Below are 23014 nucleotides of genomic sequence, written 5' to 3'. Positions count from 1 at the left end.
GTCACAAACCACGACTTTGTTCCCTTGACTGTCCATGTTTTGTCCCCTGAATCCTGCAGCAGCAGCAGCCTCCCACTGCCTGCACCCTGACGTCAAGCTAAACAACCGCCGGAAGCAGCTACACCTATCACTTGAGGTGTGATTCCTTCAGAATAAAAGCATCACCCAGAACCTTCATTTTATTTTTTATTCATTATTTTATTTTATTTATTTAAACTTTATTTCAAGAGACAATTTACAGAAATTAAATCATCGCAGTACGTAAACAAATAGGATACAAAAATATGTACAAACAATATATGAAAGTGAAAAAGAAAATAGTAGTCTTAAACGGAGGAAAATAAAGGAAACAAAGAGAGACAGACTTTCAAGAATGTTAAAAATAAAGACAAGCAGGGGCACTTAAAAGAGGTTTGAGTAGATATCAGATATTAATATAGCTTTCTTATTGGATACCAACTTAACAGACTCAAAGTACATGTCAAATTCAACTTGGAATAGTTAGAAACACGGTGATGAACTGGAAAATTTTGCCTCGTGGATATGATACTTACCTAATAAAATCAAGAGATTTACAATATTACACAACTTTCCATGTTTACATTCAAAATAGGTAATAATACGTTTCCCTTCAAGTGTGATTGTATGTTTGTTGTAACGACTCCTGTTCTGTTTTACAAAAACTACAATAGTTATCAACAGGCATGAATTTCGAGAGCCATCCAGAATCTTTGCAGATTTAGATCCAGCCCGTATATATCAATTTGGGTTCACAATACATTTTGGCCCGCCTGGTTGTGCGCCAAACCAGAAACACAATTAAAAATGCAATTACGTGTCATTCAAAGCAGAATTTGGCAGATTTGCCGACTCTGATGGTGTAGACACATATAGCCGATGACAGAACAGACCAAAAAGACGAGAGGAGACGAGACGTCATACATCTCTATAACAGCAGGCGGCGCTAATCTGTAATGTTGCCCAGGAAATGAAAACCGGCAGCTGATTGGACGAAAGCGTCACATGGGGTTTGTTTTCTCCGGAAATTCAAAGCCAGACCGTCATGGCGGCTCGTTCAGAATATGATCTCATATTGTACTAAAATAGTTCACTGAAACATGTTTCTGTAAACATTTGAAGAGAGAAATAGGCTGTGTGTGTGTGTGTGTGTGTGTGTGTGTGTGTGTGTGTGTGTGTGTGTGTGTGTGTGTGTGTGTGTGTGTGTGTGTGTGTGTGTGTGTGTGTGTGTGTGTGTGTGTGTGTATGCAGTTGCTGAATCTGTCTTCATTTCAGCTCAACAAAGGTCAGTTTAAAAGATTTCCATCAGATTTTGAGAGAGTCACCTCATCCTGCTCGTCATTTCCGGGTGAGTCCCGATTTCCCTGCCTCCGACCGAACATGTCAGGTCGGCCAAAATGAACGCCGACAGCCCCCCCCCCCCCAGACGGACGACGGCACGGGACACACCGAACAGACTCGAGTCACTGACCTCGCCAGACTGTCCCACGGCCGATAATCGGCCTGATGTGTCCCGGCCTTAAGACTCAGAGAGTTTTCATATTCAGGCTGAGAAAATTATTTTGCTTGATTTGCTAAATTCTCTGATGGCTAAGGAACTCTTTTGATGACTTTTGTAGGCCTTCATGTCGACAAAAATGCGACAAAAAGTGTACAAAAATGTCGGAAAAAGCAACAGATTTACAAAAAGGTGACAAATGTCTGAGAATGCCACAAAAAAGTCAGAACAAAAACAAATAAACTCTCCATGTCTGATTCTCTTTTTACAGTGTGGCCCTCTGGGAAAATGAGTTTGACCCCCCCTGGCGTAAACAAACAAGTAATTTGATAAAGAGAGCTGTATAAAAAAATCTGACTTATTCAGTTTTCATGACTGTGTATGAAAGCTGATTTGGGAAAGAACCAAAGAAATGTTTTTCTAGGACACACTGCTTCCCTTTTTAAAACTATCATCGGGCGCAGAGAGCTTGCAGTGGAGAGGAAAGTTACTGTCCCTGAGCAGAGGGGGAAAGGGGAAGTTGTATTTTGCAGCACAAGTTAAAGTCAGCAACTTCAGGGCCCTAAAGGGTGCTTTAAAAAGCCACTTCTCCCCTCGCCATGATTACCCTGGAAATTCTCGTGAGAGCACAATTTGAATTTGCTCAGCGAGTCACTCTGGCATTGAGTAATGATGCTCATTAACTATGCCCTTGTAGCCGAGCTGCACCAATAACATCGGTGTATCTGATACAGGCGGGCCAGAGGCGAGCTAAACAGATGACGACAGTTTAATCTACCAGTTAGCTCCGCTGGTAGCTAAGCGTATGGGTACGCTCTGATACGTCACCCTGTGTATTGTTGTGATTGGTCGTAGTGTTATCCAATTGCGTGCAGTGAGATTTTCAAACGCATGCTTGGTGCCGCCCCTCGAGTTGGGCCATTTTCATTACTCAATGCCAGACCCTTAATCTTTCGGATTTGGGTCTGGATTTCCAGGCTACGCCATGGTGCCAATCCGAATAAAATGTGCACATAAAACTGCTTATAAAAATATGAACTTCATATTGGGAAGAAGAACTTCGCTGCAACTTTTCAAGAAAGTTGCATCAATTTGAGTCATGTGTAAAGTATCAAGTTCATGTTTGGGAGCTGATTTCTGTTTGGGAGGAAGTTATATATGGTCAGGTGTTGGCTTGTCTGTAATGAGTTATACATATCTGCTATTAAAAACATTCAGTCAACAGGGAAACATGTTCAATGAAAACCAAAAGACATTTGCTGGCACTCCCAGATGACTTCTCTGCTATGTAGTTACACCTGTTGTAACGTCACAAGCATCCAAAAAGAAACTAAAGTTTGTCAGAGCAACAGCAGAGAGAAAGCTAACAAAAACTAAACTGAGTCTATTAAGTTTATTTTAACAACACAGCAATTTCTACAGCAAAGGCGCCGCCAAACACTGGTGAGTACAAGTGATTATATGTACATGTCAACTACCAGCGTTAACACTAATATTCAGCTATACTTGGACAGGATGTTGCTCTCTTTTCATAATTGACATTTCAAAGAGTAATGTCTAAGAGTTGAGCTACCGTAGGTGGTTGTAACATTAGCAACCCACGGTACCTCAACTGAGAGTTTGTGTGAAGCTAGTGTTCTAATTGTTTAAATATTCCTTTTTATTTACTCAAACATCAAGCAAAAAGCAAGATATGTTTGCAATTTTTCACATTTTCCCTTTTGTTTTCAGTATGTAGATATGGCTGAAGCCAGTTGTCGACTGTCGGCTAAGGAGTCACACTCCTTTTAGTAGTTAGCCTGGCTCAGTTTTTGTTTTCTTCAGAATTATTCCATCTGATTACGCTGCTTTAAAGTGATAGTTCGGAGTAATTTCACCCTAGGCTGCTTTGCACCTTGACCTCGAGCCAAACAACCCCCCATAAGCTTTTTTCCCCTTGTTATGACTAATGGATCCACGTTTGTATCTCGTAAATTACCCCACTAATAATGCCTGGAATGATACCAAACGTCTACAGTAGTACAAATAGTTTCTGTACTTATAAAATGAGGCATTAGAAAGTTTGTAACTACACCAGAAGTATATTTAAATAACACTTGCCTGATGGATACTCCTCTTGGCTGTTACCACGCTATTGTGCGAGATCACACACAGACAGACGTGTATAAAGTACTAGAGATCCATACTTGAGTAAAAGTACAAGTGCTCTATCAAAAAAGTGACTTGAGTAGAAGTAGAAGTGCTCTTTAAGCACAACACTTAAGTAGAAGTACTAAAGTATTCAACATTTTTTGTACTTAAGTATTGCAAGTAGTTTATTTTAAAATCTACTACTCAAGTACTGAAAGTAAAAGTACAAGTATTGTGTTATGTAGTTATTAAAGAAAGCAGTCAAAAGTTTGAATATCATATTGTTTATATCATGTCAAATGTTTAGCCTAAGGCTGTAGCCAAAGGAATTAACAAATATTAAAAATAACAAATATTAACAAATACTGAAATAAAATGAACAATTATCACACTGTGCAAGTAAAATGAAAATCCTCTCAAGCACAGTAACAATTAAAGCCCCCCAAAACGTATCACACACTAGCTAGCTAGTAACATGTGTGATGTAGCTACAGGAAAGTTAGCAAGCTAGCAACATCCAGATAAACTAGCATAAACTAGCTTCACATCACAGGGTCAAACATTCAAGACTCACTTCAGGCTGAAACAACTCAGGAATAGCTTCATCTGCTGCAACAATAGCTAAATAGAAAGAGTACAAACTTACATCATCTCTGACTTCTGAACTGCCAACCGTAATGAAAAGAAACACGACCCGATCTCGGGGATTTCTTACGTAAATTACGTAATTAACTGTAACTACACAGTCTCCGTAGCGTGAGGAATTCCCAACAGTAATGAGTAACTACGCAACACATAAAAAATGTATCAGAGTAAAAGTATTTCATTCATCCAAAATATGTACTCAAGTAAAAGTGGAAGTAGGAGAAAAAAATAAGTACAGATACAGCCTTTTAGTACTTAAGTAGAGTAGTGAAGTAGTTCTACTTCGTTACTATACAGCTCTGCACACAGAGCACAACATCTATTGCTTTTAAACCGCAGCCGGGATATATCCAACTGTGTGGCATCTTGTCCTATCGCCTCACGCTGCAGTAGCTGCTTCTGCTGTTCACTCGCTTTTGGATCTTCTTCTCCAGTAGTCTTTTCCGGCAATAGATGTTGTGCTCTGTGCGTGATCTCGCGCAATAGCACAGTAGCAGCCAAGAGGATAATTGTGGTGGAAGTTTTCCTATGAAGCAGCAGCGTTTAGAAATATCAATGATCAAAATGAAAACGAATAACGACCGTTTGAGAATTAAACCAAAGTTTGGTCTTTGAGTATTTATTTACATTTGCAAATGGAGAAAACACAGATTCAAAGGTACACGCAGCACAACTGAAAATGTCTTTCTAACCTAAAGTCTAAACATCCACACATCATATAGTGAAAACCTCTGTTAAGCCACCCCTCTAAATGTATCTTCTAGCATGGCCAAAGTTGATCACCTTCCCCTCTGCTCCTGTTCTTTTCATTAGCCTAAACAACAGTTTATCTCAGGAGGCAGAAGGAGACACGGTTCAGACAGTTCTATGGCCTTCTTCACTTTATCTGCTAAAAGTTAAAACAAATGAGAAGCTGGAGTTCCTTAAAGGAAAAACTCTTCTAGGCTGAAAGTTCACGGTTGCCAGCTATTTCACTTGGAGCCTTTTGAATCTACACATGAAGAAGCTAAATCTTGTAGCATTATAAAACAATCATTAAAGTAAATGGTTAAAATAAAATTTGCCACCACATTATCCATCAGGCAAGTGTTATTTAAATATACTTCTGGTGTAGTTACAAACTTTCCAAATGCCTCATTTTGTAAGTACCGAATCTATTTGTACTACTGTAGACGTTTGGTATCATTCCGGGCATTATTAGTGGGGTACTTTACGAGATACAAACATTAGACCACTAAGCTGACCAGCTGATAACGCTAACTCTACCAACGTTATAACAAGGGAAAAAAGCTTATGGGGGGTTGTTTGGCTCGAGGTCAAGGTGCAAAGCAGCCTAGGGTGAAATTACTCCGAACCATCACTTTAAGCAGGTGGCTAGTTGTTTTCTTCTGGTGGCAATTCATCTTCTCTTGCAAAGTCAGCTACTGCTTACAGCTAAGCTACGGTGGTCTCTAGTGTTCGAAATGTAAAGAAAAACATTTCATCAAACAAAAAAAACATTATGTTTGCATTTTTTTCACACTTTTATTTGTGTTTCCAGTGTGTAGATATGGCTGAAGCCAGTTGTCGACTGTCTGAAGTTCAGTTTCTTTGCCCCATCTGTCTGGATGTGTTCACTGATCCTGTCACCACATCATGTGGACACAACTTCTGCAAAAACTGCATCACGGAAAACTGGAATACTAATGACCAGTATCTGTGTCCGATGTGTAAAAAGGTTTTCGACACAAAACCTGAGCTGCTCATCAACACTTTCATCTCTGGGATGGTTGCTCAGTTCAGACAGTCAGCTCAACAGAAAGCCAGCAGCAGCAGCTCAGAGCAACAAGTGTCCAAACCAGGAGAAGTTCCCTGTGACGTCTGCACTGGAACCAAACTGAAGGCCCTGAAGTCCTGCCTGGTGTGTCTGGCCTCCTACTGTGAGACTCACCTGGAGCCTCATCTGACAATGTCAGGTCTGAAAAGACATCAGCTGATCGACGCTGTGGAGAACCTGGAAGGCAGGATGTGTACGAAGCACGATAAACCTCTGGAGCTGTTCTGTAAGACCGACCAGACATGTGTCTGCATGCTCTGCCATGTTTCAGACCACAAGATGCATGATGTTATTCCTCTGAAAGAAGGATATGAAGAAAAGAAGGCAGAGCTGGAGGCTGAAATTCAGCAGATGATCCAGAAAAGACGACTGAAGATTCAAGAGATCAAACACTCAGTCAACCTCAGTGCGGAAGATGCAGACATAGAGATAGCAGAAGGTGTTCAAGTCTTCACTTTTCTAATGGAGTCTGTTGAGAGAGGCCTGAATGAGCTCATCAACACGATCAAAGAGAAGCAGAAAACAACAGAAAAACAGGCCCAAGCTTTCATCAAAGAGCTGGAACAGGAAATCTCTGAGCTGATGAAGAGAAGCACTGAGGTGGAGCAGCTCTCACGCTCTGAAGACCACCTCCATCTTCTCCAGAGTGTCCAGTCCCTAAACATCCAACAACCTCCACCCACCAAGGACTGGACAGAAGTCAACGTCTGTCCAACATCATATGAGGGGACTGTGGTGAGAGCTGTGGCTCAGCTGGAGGAGACACTCAGTAAAAAGATGAAGAAGCTGGTTAAAGCTGAGCTGAAGAGGGTCCAGCAGTATGCAGTGGATGTGACTCTTGATCCTGATACAGCACATCCTAAACTCATCCTGTCTGATGATGGGAAACAAGTGAATTCTGGTGATGTAATGAAAAATCTCCCAAACAACCCAGAGAGATTTTCTCTCAATCCCTGTGTTTTAGGAGAGCAGAGTTTCTCTTCAGGCAGTTTTTACTTTGAGGTTCAAGTTAAAGGAAAGACTGACTGGGATTTAGGAGTGGCCAGAGAGTCGATCAACAGGGAGGAAGACATCCCACTGAGCCCTGAGGATGGTTACTGGACTATATGGTTGAGGAAAAAAATTAAATACAAAGCTCTTGCTGACCCTCCTGTCCTTCTCTCTCTGAAGTCTCGGCCTAAGAAGGTGGGGGTGTTCGTGGATTATGAGGAGGGTCTGGTCTCCTTTTATGACGTAGATGCTGCAGCTTTTATCTACTCCTTTACTGGCTGCTCCTTCACTGAGAAGCTCTTCCCATACTTCAATCCTGGTCTGAATGATTGCGGTAAAAACTCTGCACCTCTGATCATCACTCATTTTTAAATAAACCCTGACTTTAGTTTCTAAGACTTCACTTGGATTTGAGCCTGACAATGTTAAAGGAGCAACATGTAATATATTTACTGTATTAAATAGTCCTTTTCTGACACTAATGCTAAAGCCAGTATTTTCTCCTTTGGAATTTCCATTCCAGTCTGCAATGTCTGTCTTTGTTTTGGACTGTGTGTGTGTGTGTGTGTGTGTGTGTGTGTGTGTGTGTGTGTGTGTGTGTGTGTGTGTGTGTGTGTGTGTGTGTTGTGTGTGTGTGTGTGTGTGTGTGTGTGTGTGGGGGTGTTTGGACAGCCATGAAACAACCAAACAAATTGTATCAAAAGAGATAGATTTGTTCATCCTGACCCAAAAAACCTTGGCATCTTTCTAAAGAGTTGCATGACTAGAGATGTGGTGAAACGCGAGTAAATATTGGCAATGTTTTTGAAAGATGGAGACAGCTTAGAGCCCAAAAGGACTTTAAGATAGACACCAAGTTGGTTTATTTACTCCTCAACAGGTAATCACTGAGCTTAACTAATTTATCACAGCTACTAGTAGGAATGAGGCATTTTCTGTAATTTCAACTTTACAGTTAGTTAGTTAGTTAGTTATTTAGTTAGTTAGCATTGACATTGAGACACAGCCAGTGAAGTGATCCCGACTGGTGCTTGCTAATGCCGCCATGCTAACACACGCTAACTGCTAACGTTACTGGAGGGGCAGACAGGCAGGCCATGGCTGTTTACTACCTCGGCAACACCCACCGTGATAGACATTTGAAAGAAACCTCACATTTGACTTCCTCATAATGAAATTATATTATTTAATTTGGCAAAACAACAGCATAGCCTGAAATGGGACACAGCTTACGTTCTCTGCAAGTCGCACTGTAATGTATGGTATGTTACTTTATATAATATTTGTGTTGCTAACATCATCATCGGCAGCTTCACCTTTATGAAATGTTTTTCAGCGTTCTCAACCTGGCAAAACCCTGTGAACATTGAGTCAGGGGAGTGGGAGCCAGGGTAGAGGACTGTATTTTCAATACAGACTGTATTTTCAAATTCCTGTATTTTGAATTTGGACTGCAGTACCCATTTTAAACACTAGCTGTCAGTATTACATATTGCTCCTTTAAAGACTTTTAGACACTGATCATAACTATATTTTTGTTGTATACTGACATGTCCCAACCTTTATGCATCCCATTACTTGGCTGCAAACTGCTGCAACAATTTCCAATATGATAATTAACTCTCCAATCCTGTCAGATCCACCCGTTGTTATTAAATATTGAGTATGTTATGGTGTCAATCCTTTAAGAAACAGACAATATAATGTGTATGTATAATTGTTGTTCAGAGTAGAAGATATTTCTTGTAATGTAAAAACTAGTTATGGGAAATGATCAAAATCTTTTTTTTAATTATATTATATCATCTTCATTTTCTTATTAATGAATCAGCTGGCCTAAACTTTACAAGAGGGACAAGCGTTTGGTTAAGTCTGATGTTGCGAAATCAATTTAACCATATAACTTCTGTCTTAAATACAGTTATTCATTTTAAAGCTTTGGATTGTACATTAGATTAGAAAGGAGCCTTAAAGGGGCCCTATGCAGTTTTGGCCATTTCTTCGCTGTTTTCTGTCTTTTTGCTGGCAGGTTTCTCTATAGAGCTCCCCCTACAGGTTTCTATATATACCCTAACCCCTAACCCTAACCCCGAGACGACCACCATTCAACCCGAAAAAGTCATATAACCATTCCAATGACTCCAAAGCTGTTCAGTTACGGTAAATTAAGCTAAATACTTTGCTTTAATACTGTTGAGAATGGGGTGATTTACATTTTTTTTGTAGGTCATAGTTGATATATGTTTATTATTTTGTCCTTTAAACTGGTAAAAGGTTGATTCTTTAGGTTTGGTTATTGGTTTCATAGTATATACTCACGGGGATAAGAAAAAGTACCAAGATGAGTTTGTATACATTTTATTATAACTGTTTATATCTTTAATAAAAGAAATCTAAGTTATCATTGAGTTTTTATGAATTTATTTGAAATCTACTTTGCACCTGCAGGCTTAATAATATTAAGTTGAAAGATAAGTAAAAACTCATTAATTACTAGCAAGATGTAACACTTATTTTGGTACAGTAGCATTGGACCTAGTCTATATTTCTATATTTCGCTTTCTTTGTGTTGGAATTTTAAATTCGGTGGATTTGTGAGGACTATGGTTAACTGCTCCTCAGGTCTCTGCAGGGTAAATCCAGACAGCTAGCTAGACTATCTGTCCAATCTGAGTTTTCTCTCGCACAAGTATTTTGCAGCAGCTCTGTGCAGAGTTTAGCACCATGAGAATTCTGATTGGTTTAAAGAAATGCCATTAAACCAGAGCACGTTTTCCTCCCATCCCCGAATGCTATTTGGAGTAGCCAGACCCTCCTTCAGCACCCTTTGAAGGAGGGTCTGGCAAAGCGAGATTACATTGAACCTGATTGGTGCTAGAGAATGTCGAAGGCAGCGCAAACGCTGGAGCACTACTAAACAAGATGGAATTACTGGTGCTGGAGTAAAGACATGACCGGCTTAAATGGAGAAGGTGATTGATTGATGGATTGATTGATTGATTTTATTTGACCCTTTCGTTATAAGATACGATACAGCTTTGCACCATAAATTAAGGTCCCATGGCATAAAAACTTCACTTTATCAGGTTTTTTAACATTAATTTGCATTCCCCCAGCCTGCCTATGGTCCCCCAGTGGCTAGAAATGGTAATGGGGGGCAGAGCAAGTGTTAGCAGATCAAGCATCAATCATCACATCCATACATATATTAAATACATATATTAAATAGATCCATCAGGACAAAACAGTAATAAAAAAACATACTAAGATTGGCATCTGAGCCATTGTTTTAAGTGCCTGCTTAAAACCTCCTAAACTTCTGACCATCTTTAGATTTCCTGGTAACATGTTATACAGGCTTGTTGCTATATACAAAAAGGACTCCTTTCCTAAATTACTCTTAACTCTAGGAGGTACAAAATCAGTCGAGCTGCCCCTAGTGGAGTAGCTGTGAACATCTCTCACTCTGTTAAAATATTGTGAATGATTGAATCCACGTGTGCCTCGTTGCAGCTCATAACGGGAAAGCCAGCCACGCCTCCTGCTAAACACACTCATACTAGCCTGACAAGCCAGACCCACATCCAGATGTTGGGTCTGGGAACTCACCATTGACGGAGCTCAATCCGAGGGGCGGGATAAACTTTTGTCTTTCAAATTCCCTCTGCACTCAATAGGATAGCACTACAACCATAGACACTAATAATATACAGTCTATGGCTACAACCAGGCAGAGCAACGACGAAGGTAGCGGAGCTAGTTGATAGATTAAACTTTTGCCGTATCCGGTCAGAAAAACTCCGAAGACATCTTCCTTTTTTAAGAATGACTTCTGTGCCGTTCTTTGTTCTTTTCTCAAAGAAAAGCTGAACTCCAAGTCTTCCAGAAGACCTCTGTTCACCAGCAGCAGCAGCCATAAGCCCCGCCCACCGACTCTATACACGATGTGATTGGCCTGACCAAAATTTGTTTTTTCCAGCTCACAAGCCAACAGAGAGTGCCTAGACCCCCCTGCCTGCAAAATAAATTTGCTGCCACTAGGGTGCGTCTACATTTCTAGGCTACACTCACACACACTGCAGGGAAAAACACAGAAGGGAGGAGGGAGAGGAGAGAGAGAAAACACATACAGAAAAAAAAACACATAAAAACCAAACCATAACAAAAATGCTACATTTGGAAGGAAAATGCTGTGGCCACTCTTTCTCTATAGCTATGTACAATCAACAACAAGTAAGCTGGTAAGATTTGGGTAAGGCCACTGGTGAGGCGGGATTGCAATGCATCCTGGCAGGAAATCCTGCTGGCCTGCTGGGATTTCTTTTCTTGTATAAACACCAAAGAAAGGCAGAGTTCAGTTTCACTTCACTTAAAATTAAACTGAAAGTTTGTCAGAGTGACTGCTGAGCTGAAGTCGAGATCAGTCTCTCTGTTTCTCTCTAAAGAAAGACTCAAGAGTACGTCAGATCTTTTTCCGCAGCATAGAAGTGTCTCTGACAAACACTGGTGAGTAAAACTGTAATAATATGAATATATAATGTTTACTGTTGATACATTAAAAAGCAACAGAAATGTCTGCCACACTTGGGCGCTCCCAATATAATTATTATTATATTATATAATATTTGTGTCCTTTTATTATGTGAAGTATGGGAACTGCGCAACAAATAATTAAATTAATTACTTTCTTTTATTTCAACATTGAGAGCCCCTCATATTTTCACTTTTTAATGTTGCCATGAGTCTTCTGTCAAGCAGCTGAGACAAACTTCCTTTGACAAAAGTCAACGCTACTCGAACAGGAACTTTTGTGAAGTAAATTATTCAGTTTGTTCGTTAATTTAGGATCCTCATTAGCTCCTGCAGCCCCCAGTGGACGTCGTACTGCACCGTTGAAAGCGTCGGAATAGTAGAAATCAGGAGTACAAAAAAAATTATGGAGATAGTGACTCATTCTGTCAGTGTCCGAATGTCCAATTCTCTCTGACCTCTCATCTGAAGGCTATAGAGATATAAACAGAAAGGCTGCTGCGTGGAGAAAAGTATTGCTCTGAATGCTGTCTGAATGAATAACATAAATTCACTTGAGCTAGCGAGCTCCGGCTAGCTGACGTTAGCTAATGCTAACTAGTTAGCGTCGATTAGCTAACGCGAGCAGTTGTATTAACTGCCCTAATAACGTTATGAAATCATGAAAATTAAAACATTACATGACAACTTATCGTTATGAAATCATTATTTATTTTTATTTTATTAAAAGTTAAGAATTCAGATTTGTTTATCAGTACCATAGCAACGGTAACTTCCGCTCGAATTGTCGGATAGCAACCGTACGTTGCCTGTCGCAAAAGTTAAATTTTTTGAACGTATGCGGATGACCAACAGACACGTCATATCGGAGCTGATTTCAAATGCCGGTGGGAAGGTGGCATAAAGGTTTTGTCAGTGAAATACTTTCAAATAATAGCATAAGTCATTCAGATGCACCAGTGTTTGTGCACACAACACCTTTAATTTACAGTTGCCATGTGCTGTTGTTAAAAAAATATCCTCTTTTAAAATGTTAAGGAGACCAATAATGTACATGCATACACCACTACTGTAACACTGTTGGTGTTTACATTTTCCATTGCCATTAACTATAACTAAAAACACAATACAACTTGTCAAGGACTTGAAAACCAAAACTGTAGACTTGGGACTTTCCTGTCTTGACTCATAACTAGTGTCTCAACATGGGAGTCTTTTTGGTAAATTCCAAACATGAACTTAGTCATACCTTTTTTAGTAGTAACCCTGGCTCAGTTTTTGTTTTCTTCAGAATTATTCCATCTGATTACACTCCTTTAAGCAGGTGGCTAGTTGTTTTCTTCTGGTGGCAATTCATCTTCTCTTGCAAAGTCAGCTACTGCTCACAGCTGAGCTACTGTGGTCTCTAGTTATCGAAGTGTATAAGAAAAAAGATTGAATTCCTCAAACATTTCATGAAACAAAAAAACAGACATTATGTTTGCATTTTTTCACACTTTCATTTGTGTTCCCAGTGTGTAGATATGGCTGAAGCCAGTTGTCGACTGTCTGAAGATCAGTTTCTGTGCCCCATCTGTCTGGATGTGTTCACTGATCCTGTCACCACATCATGTGGACACAACTTCTGCAGAAACTGCATCACTGAACACTGGATTGTCCATGACCAGTACCTGTGTCCGATGTGTAAAAAGGTTTTCAACACAAAACCTGAGCTGCACGTCAACACTTTCATCTCTGAGATGGTCGCTCAGTTCAGACAGTCAGCTCAACACAAAGCCAGCAGCAGCAGCTCAGAGCAACAAGTGTCCAAACCAGGAGAAGTTCCCTGTGACGTCTGCACTGGAACCAAACTGAAGGCCCTGAAGTCCTGCCTGGTGTGTCTGGTCTCCTACTGTGAGACTCACCTGGAGCCTCATCTGACCATGTCAGGTCTGAAAAGACATCAGCTGATCGACCCTGTGCAGAACCTGGAAGGCAGGATGTGTACGAAGCATGATAAACCTCTGGAGCTGTTCTGTAAGACTGACCAGACATGTGTCTGCATGCTTTGCACTGTTTTAGACCACAAGACGCATGATGTTGTTCCTCTGAAAGAAGAATATGAAGGAAAGAAGGCCAAGCTAGGGAAGACAGAGGCAGAAATTCAGCAGATGATCAAAGAGCGACAACAAAGGATATGGAATATTAAACAGAGAGTCAACTTCAGCAGGAAAAATGCAGAGTCAGAGATAGCAGAAGGTGTTCAGGCCTTCACATTTCTGATAGAGTTCATTGAGAGAGGCCTGAACGACCTCATTGATACAATTCAAGAGAAGCAGCAGACAAGAAAAAGAAAAACAGGCCCAAGTCTCCCCCCCCACCCGAACAAACACACCCACCACTTTTTAAAAAAACCCCCCAATGTGGCCCCCCCCCCCCCCCCAAAAACCACCTCTATCTTCTGCAGAGTGTCCAGTCCATGAAAGCTATTCCACCCACCAGGGACTGGACAGAGGTCAGCATCCATCCATCAACCTATGAGGGGACTGTGGTGAGAGCTGTGGCTCAGCTGGAGGAAACACTCAGTGAAAACAGGAAAAAGCTACTTGAGTCTGAGCTGAAGAGGGTCCAGCAGTATGCAGTGAATGTGAGTCTTGATCCTGAAACAGCACATCCTAATCTCATCCTGTCTGATGATGGGAAACAAGTAAATCATGGTGATGTAAAGAAAAATCTCCCTGACAAACCAGAGAGATTTTCTAATTGTCTTTGTGTTTTTGGAAAGCAGAGTTTCTCAGAGCAGAGTTCCTCTTCAGGCAGATTTTACTTCGAGGTTGAAGTTAAAGAAAAGACTAAGTGGACTTTAGGAGTAGCCAGAGAGTCAATCAACAGGAAAGAGAACATCCCACTGAGCCCTGAGGATGGTTACTGGACTATAGGATTGAGAAATGAAAATGAGTACCAAGCTAATGCTAACCCTCCTGTCCTTCTCTCTCTGAAGTCTCCTCCTCAGAAGGTGGGGGTGTTTGTGGATTGTCTGGAGGGTCTCGTCTCCTTTTATGACGTAGATGCTGCAGCTCTTATCTACTCCTTTACTGGCTGCTCCTTCACTGAGAAGCTCTACCTGTACCTCGGTCCTTGTCCTAATGATGGTGGTAAAAACTCTGCCCCTCTGATCATCTCTCCTGTCAATCGCACGAGACCGAGTAGAACAATTATTTGATTTTGTATGAAAGCAATTACCTTTAAATAAGAGTACATATTATTTGGTAACGGTCACTGTATTTTGGCTTTTTTCTGATTTATCTGGTTTTGGCTTTTTGGTATTATATCATATTTCAACGCATATAATCGGGTTCGTAAGATATCGTATGGAAACTTATGCACGCCCATCAATATGATCTCCTACGAATTTAGGTGTCCACCAGCTGGTCGTGTGACAACCTGGTTAAGTTTAGCGGCCTTTACAGTTCAATTTAGCCAACAAAAGGTTACTAGGAGTGGGCTTCAGAGCACCGTGAGCTGTCAGTCGTTTTAGAGGCTGCTGCTAGTTGAGTTTAGCAGACAAAAGGTGACTTTGAGCCGGGTACATGGCATGGAATTACAGTGCTTTAGTAGTAATAGTCATTACTTTTCGTAGCTATATGATATGGCTGCACAATTAATCAAATTCCCACTATTAAATGAACATTATCACCTGCAATACTGATACTTAAAATGCATGCTCCGCTCATAATAAACTCTGCTGCATATCGAATTAAGCGCTTCGTAGACTGACAGCCAGCGACCAGGGGGCATTTGAGATGTTTTTGCTTCATTTTTGGTGAGCTGTCTGTGAAAAACTTTCCTGACTTCCTGACTGCTGCAGTCCAGAGTAGAACCGTAGCCTTGTTTTAACTATATTTTAAGTCACAACATGAAAGTGGAAGCAGTGCTCTGTTGATTTAAGTTTTTAAGTTTTAGTCAAATTTTATTTATATGTTGCTTCTAGGAGATCCACTGTAAATAAGGACCAGTCTTAATTTGATCCAAAATATTTGTACATTAGCAGGATTGTAGCTCAACATGGATGGAAAGCAGTGCTCTGTTTATTTAAATGTGAAAGTGCAATTAAAATATTTTGTCCCTAAAATCAATGAATAATCATAATCTCAATATTGATAAAAAATAATTGTGATTATCAATTTGGCCATAATCGTGCAGCCCTACTATATTCAATTCAATTCAATTCAATTTATTTATAGTATCAAATCATAACATAGGTTATCTCGAGACACTTTACAGATAGAGTAGGTCTAGACCACACTCTATAATTTACAAAGCCCCAACAATTCCAGTAATTCCCTCAAGAGCAAGCAGTGCGACATTGGCGAGGAAAAACTCCCTCTTGGGAAGAAACCTGGGACAGACCCAGGCTCTTGGTAGGCGGTGTCTGACGGTGCCGGTTGGGGATATGATGAACAGTGGCGATAATAGTCACATTAACAATGGAACAGTGACTACAAATGGTAGTCGTAGTAGTTCATGTCATATCAGGGCGCTGCAGGGCGTTACAGGATGTAGCGTGGCCCAGCAGAGCATGGATGGACGTAGCAGGAAGCAGCAGGGTTCAGCAGGAAGCAGCGTGACACTGCAGGGCACTGCAAAGCTTAGCAGGGAGTGCAGCAGGACCACGGCGACAGCTGCAACCAGGATCTTGGTGCCAACATTCTCCAAGGAAATACGCTGGGGGAAAAAACATAAGGACTCCGGGGAGTAAACTCCCCAGAAGCTAGGATTAGTAACAAGCATTTCTGGGACGGGATGCACACAAATAGTAATGGTAATAGAAAGGGAGAGGAGAGAGCAGCTCAGTGTGTCAAAGGAAGGAAGGAAGTCCCCCGGCAGTCTAGAACTATAACAGCGTAACTATAACAGGTAACTAAGAGAGACAGGTCATAAGGAGAGGTAGCTTTTTCGGGCTTAGAACTCTCCCCCTGCCGGATCGGGCTGTGCTGGCCTGCCTCCCTCTACTTTGTTATATATTATTAATCTAACAATTATGAAGAGAAGCAGGTGGGCCAGTTAGGTGAACGAATGTACGAATGATGTACGAATGGTTAATAAGAACAGCCTGCATGTTTACCTTCAATGTAGTCTATATCGACAATGTTTCTTTTCTGGGATTGTTCAGGTGCCGCCAGAAATTCGGCCGGCAATTGTGTTGGCGTTCTAACCTCCGGTGAATTTATGAGGACTATGGTTAACTGCTCCTCAGATCTCTGCAGGGTAAATCCAGACAGCTAGCTAGACTATCTGTCCAATATGAATTTCAACCTTTGAAAGTACACGTTCCACCAAAACGAGGCTATTTTGCAGCGCCACCGTTGCTCTGTTACTCAATATAAGTTTCACATAGCTTTATTATTGCATCTGATAAATGTGTCTTACATTTTTTTTTTAAACTATAGTCTAATCTTTTTAGCTATAGTCTAATTTTATCTTTAATCTAAATACTGCATTAACTGTCTGCGAGATCGCCAAAACATCAAGACATAAAGTTCCACAGAAACAAGAAATTAAAGGTGTAATGTATGCATACAGTACTTTTAATGGCCTGATCAGTGTACATATAAAAATGCTGGATTGTAACAGAGATGCGTGAATACTATGTCATTTTTACAATCTGTGTTTCTCACATTAATTAAATTTTTTTTTACATGTTTGTAGAATGAAATAAAAGCAGTTGGAAAAATCTGGGACGTGAGTTGAATTATTAATATGACTCTGTAAGGTAACTCAAGGTATTAGATTAGTGGAGTGGAGTAAAAAGTACTGTACTAAAGTTCAATGTGTTTCCATGTTATGCTAGGCTACTTCTACCATCTCAGAGATAAATATTGTACTTTTTAGTGCTTTTAGTTGATTAATTAAGTTACTTTGTAGATTTAGATTATTAATACATAACACAGGCCTACATCAACTAATGCATGACAATACATTATTATATGGTAAGCAACCCAGATTAAAATGAGCTCCACCTTTAACAGCTGCAATACTAAAGGGACAATTCACATCTTTTGAAGTGAGGTTGTAGCTACTTCTCCATAGCCAGTGTTTTAGCTGGGGTCAGCCCTATGGTCCCACAGCCCTATGTTCCCACATTTCTAGGACATTTTCAAAATTAGGTCTTGTGTTCCTACATTTCCCTTCAATGTAAGCCCTATCCTCCCACAACAATTTGTAGGGTTAGGGTTAGTGGGATAAAGGGTTAGGGGTTTATGGTTAGGGTTAGAGGGATACAATTTGATACAAATTTATGAAAACGGAAATGTGGGAACATAGGGCCTAGAGCAAGTGGCAGCAGATCAAACATCAATCATCACATCCATACATATATTAAATACATCCATCAAGACAATACAGTCATTTAAAAAAAACATACTAAGATTGGCATCTGAGCCATTTTTTCAGTGCCTGCTTAAAACCTCCTAAACTTCTGACCAGCTTTAGATTTCCTGGTAACCTATTCCACAGGCTTGTTGCTACATACAAAAAGGACTCCTCCACAGAAGGGAGGAGGCAGAGGAGAGAGAGAAAACACATACAGAAATAAACAAACACATAAAAACACATAAAAACCAAACAATATCAAAAATGCTACATTTGGAATAAGACTTATTTTGGAATATCCAAACAGAATATGCTGTTTACATGACCCGCATCAGTGAAAAGGAAAAGGAAAATGCTGTGGCCGCCCTTTCTCTATAGCTATGTACAGCCAACAACAAGTAAGATGGTAAGATTTGGGTAAGGCCACTGGTGAGGCGGGATTGCAATGCATCCTGGCAGGAAATCCTGCTGGCCGGCTGGGATTTCTTTATTTGTATAAACAGCAAAACACCAAAGAAAGGCAGAGTTCAGTTTCACTTCACTTAAAATTAAACTGAAAGTTTGTCAGAGTGACTGTCGAGCTGAAGTCGAGATCAGTCTTTCTGTTTCTCTCTAAAGAAAGACTCGAGAGTACGTCAGATCTTTTTTACGCAGCATAGAAGTGTCTCTGACAAACACTGGTGAGTACAACTGTAATGATATTAATATATGTTTACTGTTGTTACATTAAAAAGCAACAGAAATGTTCCCAATATAATTATTTGTGTCCTATTATTACATGAAGTATGGGAACTGCACATCAAATAATTAAATTAATTACTTTTGTGAAGTATTTTTTTTTCAGTTAATGTCGTTATCCTTAAGGGTTTGTCAGTGAAAAACTTTCAAATAATAGCATAAGTCATTCAGATGCACCAGTGTTTGTGCACACAATACTTTTAATTGACAGTTGCCACGTGCTGTTGTTAAAAAAACATCCTCTTTTAAAATGTTTAGGAGGCCAATAATGTACATGCATACACCACTACTGTAACACTGTTGGTGTTTACATTTTGCATTGCCATTAACTGTAACTCAAAACACAATACAACTTGTCAAGGATTTGAAAACCAAAACTTTACTGTACATACACACCGCTGCCGACTTGAGCTGCAAAAGAAACTCTGGCCGTCCTGTCGAGGGCGCTTGTCAAAAAGTACGGGGGAACTTTTTGACGCTTTGGGCACTCTGACGTGGATTCAATGTTTGATCATGTTCAACACACGATTGAAGAAAAAGCGCAAGCAGCCACTGCACGGCCAATACATTGACACTAGAAACCTTTTATAAATTACATATATAAAGACAGAATTTGTATTGTTTGTTGGCCGCAGCGGTGTCTGTTAGCAGTTAGCTCGCTCGTTAGCCGCTGAACCGCAGCATTCGATCCGTGCAGGACTTCACCGTGAGCGGACTGTTTAGAGCAGAACATTAACTTGTCCCTATATGCAAACAACCTCATATCATAAATGATAGGGGAACCCAGCAATGGTGATTATGAACTTTTCCTCCATTTTCACGGAACTAATGTTCTGGTAGGAACGAAAGTTTACATCGTATGTTTCTCCGGAATCAGCCAGTGCGAAGGACGTCTATATTCTGATTGGTTGCTGGTCGTTTGCCGCTGAACCGCGTCATAGCTCATTACCATAAAGTTCACCAAACTTAAACTTTCTGCTTGATGCTCTGGTCGCTCAAAACGGCCAAAACGCGACGCCGACAGATTTGCTGCTCCTTGCAGCTGAGAGAAGCTTCCATTGAAAATGAATGACTTCCGGTAACTTAGAAGCTCAAGTCACCGGCAGTGTGTACATACAGTTAGACTTGGGACTTTCCTGTCTTGACTCATAACTAGTGTCTCAAAATGCAAGTCTTTTTGGTAAATTCCAAACATGAACTTAGTCATACCTTTTTTAGTAGTAAGCCTGGCTCAGTTTTTGTTTTCTTCAGAATTATTCCATCTGATTACGCTCCTTTAAGCAGGTGGCTAGTTGTTTTCTTCTGGTGGCAATTCATCTTGACTTGCAAAGTCAGCTACTGCTCACAGCTAAGATACTGTGGTCTCTAGTGTTCGAATTGTATAATCAAAACGATTTCATCAAACAAAAAAAAAACAGACATTATGTTTGCACTTTTTCACACTTTCATTTGTGTTCCCAGTGTGTGGATATGGCTGAAGCCAGCTGTCGACTGTCTGAAGTTCACTTTCTGTGCTCCATCTGTCTGGATGTGTTCACTGATCCTGTCACCACATCATGCGGACACAATTTCTGCAGAAACTGCATCACTGAACACTGGAATACTAAACACCAGTACCTGTGTCCGATGTGTCAAAATGCTTTCAACACAAGGCCTGAGCTGCACGTCAACACTTTCATCTCTGGGATGGTTGCTCAGTTCAGACAGTCAGCTCAACAGAAAGCCAGCAGCAGCAGCTCAGAGCAACAAGAGTCCAAACCAGGAGAAGTTACCTGTGACATCTGCACTGGAACCAAACTGAAGGCCCTGAAGTCCTGCCTGGTGTGTCTGGTCTCCTACTGTGAGACTCACCTGGAGCCTCATCTGATAATGTCAGGTCTGAAAAGACATCAGCTGATCGACCCTGTGGAGAACCTGGAAGGCAGGATGTGTACGAAGCACGATAAACCTCTGGAGCTGTTCTGTAAGACCGACCAGACATGTGTCTGCATGCTCTGCACTGTTTTAGATCACAAGACGCATGATGTTGTTCCTATGAAAGAAGAATATGAAGGAAAGAAGGTCGAGCTGGGGAAGACAGAGGCTGAAATTCAGCAGATGATCCAGAAGAGACGACTAAAAATTCAGGAGATTAAACACTTAGTCGACCTCAGTGAGGAAGAGGCAGACAGAGAGATAGCAGAAGGTGTTCAGGTCTTCACTTCTCTGAAGGAGTCTGTTGAGAGAGGCCTGAATGAACTCATCAACACGATCAAAGAGAAGCAGAAAACAACAGAAAAACAGGCCGAAGCTTTCATCAAAGAGCTGGAACAGGAAATCTCTGACCTGACCAAGAGAAGCACTGAGGTGGTGCAGCTCTCACACTCTGAAGACCACCTCCATCTACTTCAAAGCTTCCAGTCCATGAAAGCTGCTCCACCCACCAAGGACTGGAAGCAGGTCAGTGTCCGTCCATCATATGAGGGGACTGTGGTGAGAGCTGTGGCTCAGCTGGAGGAGACACTCAGTAAAAAGATGAAGAAGCTGGTTAAAGCTGAGCTGAAGAGGGTCCAGCAGTATGCAGTGGATGTGACTCTTGATCCTGATACAGCACATCCTGAACTCATCCTGTCTGATGATGGGAAACAAGTGAATCATGGTGATGTGAAGAAGAATCTCCCAGACAACCAAGAGAGATTTTCTACCAGTCTTTGTGTCTTGGGAAAGCAGAGTTTCCCTTCAGGCAGATTTTACTATGAGCTTCAGGTAAAAGGAAAAACCGAATGGGATTTAGGAGTGGCCAGAGAGTCGATCAACAGGAAGGGACTGATCACACTGAGCCCTGAGGATGGTTTCTGGACTATATGGTTGAGGAAAGGAAATGAATACAACGCTCTTGATGATTATGATGTCCGTCTCTCTCTGAAGTCTCCTCCTCAGAAGGTGGGGGTGTTTGTGGATTATGAGGAGGGTCTGGTCTCCTTTTATGACGTAGATGCTGCAACTCTTATCTACTCCTTTACTGGCTGCTCCTTCACTGACAAGCTCTTCCCATTCTTCAATCCTGGGCTTCATGATGGTGGTAAAAACTCCACACCTCTGACAATATCTCTTGTCAGTCACACTAAGTAGACTAATCACTTTACTGCCTACACAAATATTCAGTATTACACAAGTAAACACCTTGTGTGGACTATTGGCTTTTACTTGGACTCAAGATCAAGTCATGGTCTTGATGATTTCAACATTATCAAAATCTGCTCAAACGTCCTATGACTTGGAAATGAACTATATTTGTTGATAGTCTTCCCCCTCCCAAAAAGAGAAAGAGAAAAAGAGAGAGACGACATTGGGAGAGATGTTTTATTTCATGGTCAATTTAGATACTGTCCCACTTACAGTATGTTTCCATTATTTTACATTTATTGATGAAATCAGCTGCACTTGCTATGGGTTGTCCTAAGAAACTCCTATAATATATAATTGCGCTGCAATTTGGGGTCTTTGTTCTACAGATGTGTCTGTCAAAACTATATATTTCCAATGATAGTATTTCCATTTACGATTTACAGCCTGTTCATTTACGAGATTGTTTTGTCTTTCTTTTTCTACATGAAAATCAAACATATATACTTAAAACTTACATATATACTGTATATACACAAGAAAAAATAAAAGGGAAAGCTGAAAAACTGGCTGTGTTAATTTGTGCTTAACCTCTGTGTATAATAAAGATATCTGTATAAAAACAAATCTGATTTATTCAGTTTTCACAAATAAAAGAGATTTTGGCTAAGAGCCAAAGAAGTGTTTTTTTCTAGAACAAATTGCTTCCTTTGTTGAGACTATCACTGGTCACAGAGAGCTTGCAGGGAAGGGGGAAGGAACTGTCTTTTGCTTCTCCAAGCCTGAGCAGAGGGGGAAAGGGGAAGCTGTATTTTGTATCATGAGTAAAAGTCAGGAAGTTTAGGACTCTGCAAGGAGTCAGACAGAATCAGTAGAAGTACACCTGGAGGTGCCTTAAAAAGCTGCTTCTTCATGCGCTGATGCCAATCTGGACAAAACATGCACATAACACTGCTAATAAAAATATAAACTCTTCGTAGGGAAGAAGATCTTCTCTGCAACTGTTCAAGAAAGTTGTATTGATTTAAGTCATGTGTAAAATATAAAAAAAACATGTTTAAGTAGGCTGATTTGAAGTCTCGGCCTCAGAAGGTGGGGGTGTTTGTGGATTATGAGGAGGGTCTGGTCTCCTTTTATGACGTAGATGCTGCAGCTCTTATCTACTCCTTTACTGGCTGCTCCTTCACTGAGAT

At 40.7% G+C, this 23014-nt stretch overlaps 3 protein-coding genes across 4 annotated transcripts in view; 2 read left to right on the top strand and 1 right to left on the bottom strand.

The window, feature by feature from the left end:
* The window catches only part of LOC120565047 (actin-related protein 2-B-like), an 18724-nt gene extending 18611 nt beyond the window's left edge, over positions 1-113 (bottom strand). The window contains exon 1 of the mRNA XM_039810365.1: positions 1-113. This exon is cut by the window's left edge and continues 12 nt beyond it. Within this exon, the coding sequence (XP_039666299.1) occupies positions 1-36 (36 nt within the window). The 5' untranslated portion in view covers positions 37-113.
* Positions 114-2893: 2780 nt separating this feature from the next.
* LOC120574032 (E3 ubiquitin-protein ligase TRIM39-like) lies at positions 2894-15768 on the top strand. 2 transcript variants are annotated; one of them, XM_039824155.1, is made up of 3 exons: positions 2894-2959; positions 5832-6732; positions 14054-15768. In XM_039824155.1, the coding sequence occupies exons 2-3, from the start codon at positions 5841-5843 to the stop codon at positions 14827-14829; spliced, it is 1668 nt and encodes a 555-aa protein (XP_039680089.1). In that variant the 5' UTR covers positions 2894-2959; positions 5832-5840; the 3' UTR covers positions 14830-15768. The 2 variants fall into 2 exon arrangements, with proteins under 2 accessions (XP_039680089.1, XP_039680001.1); XM_039824067.1 differs by lacking the exon at positions 2894-2959 and having other exon boundaries at positions 5832-6806; positions 14122-15764.
* A 2770-nt stretch (positions 15769-18538) lies between these two features.
* Positions 18539-22318, top strand: LOC120574175 (E3 ubiquitin-protein ligase TRIM21-like). Its single transcript, XM_039824423.1, has 2 exons — positions 18539-18658; positions 20178-22318. The coding sequence occupies exon 2, from the start codon at positions 20187-20189 to the stop codon at positions 21825-21827; it is 1641 nt and encodes a 546-aa protein (XP_039680357.1). The 5' UTR covers positions 18539-18658; positions 20178-20186; the 3' UTR covers positions 21828-22318.
* The last annotated feature ends 696 nt before the right edge of the window (positions 22319-23014 follow it).

Source organism: Perca fluviatilis, chromosome 1, assembly GCF_010015445.1.
Source record: "Perca fluviatilis chromosome 1, GENO_Pfluv_1.0, whole genome shotgun sequence".
Taxonomy (NCBI): Eukaryota; Metazoa; Chordata; class Actinopteri; order Perciformes; family Percidae; genus Perca; species Perca fluviatilis.
The sequence above is the reverse complement of the archived record's forward strand: the minus strand, read 5'-3'. Positions and strand labels throughout refer to the sequence as shown.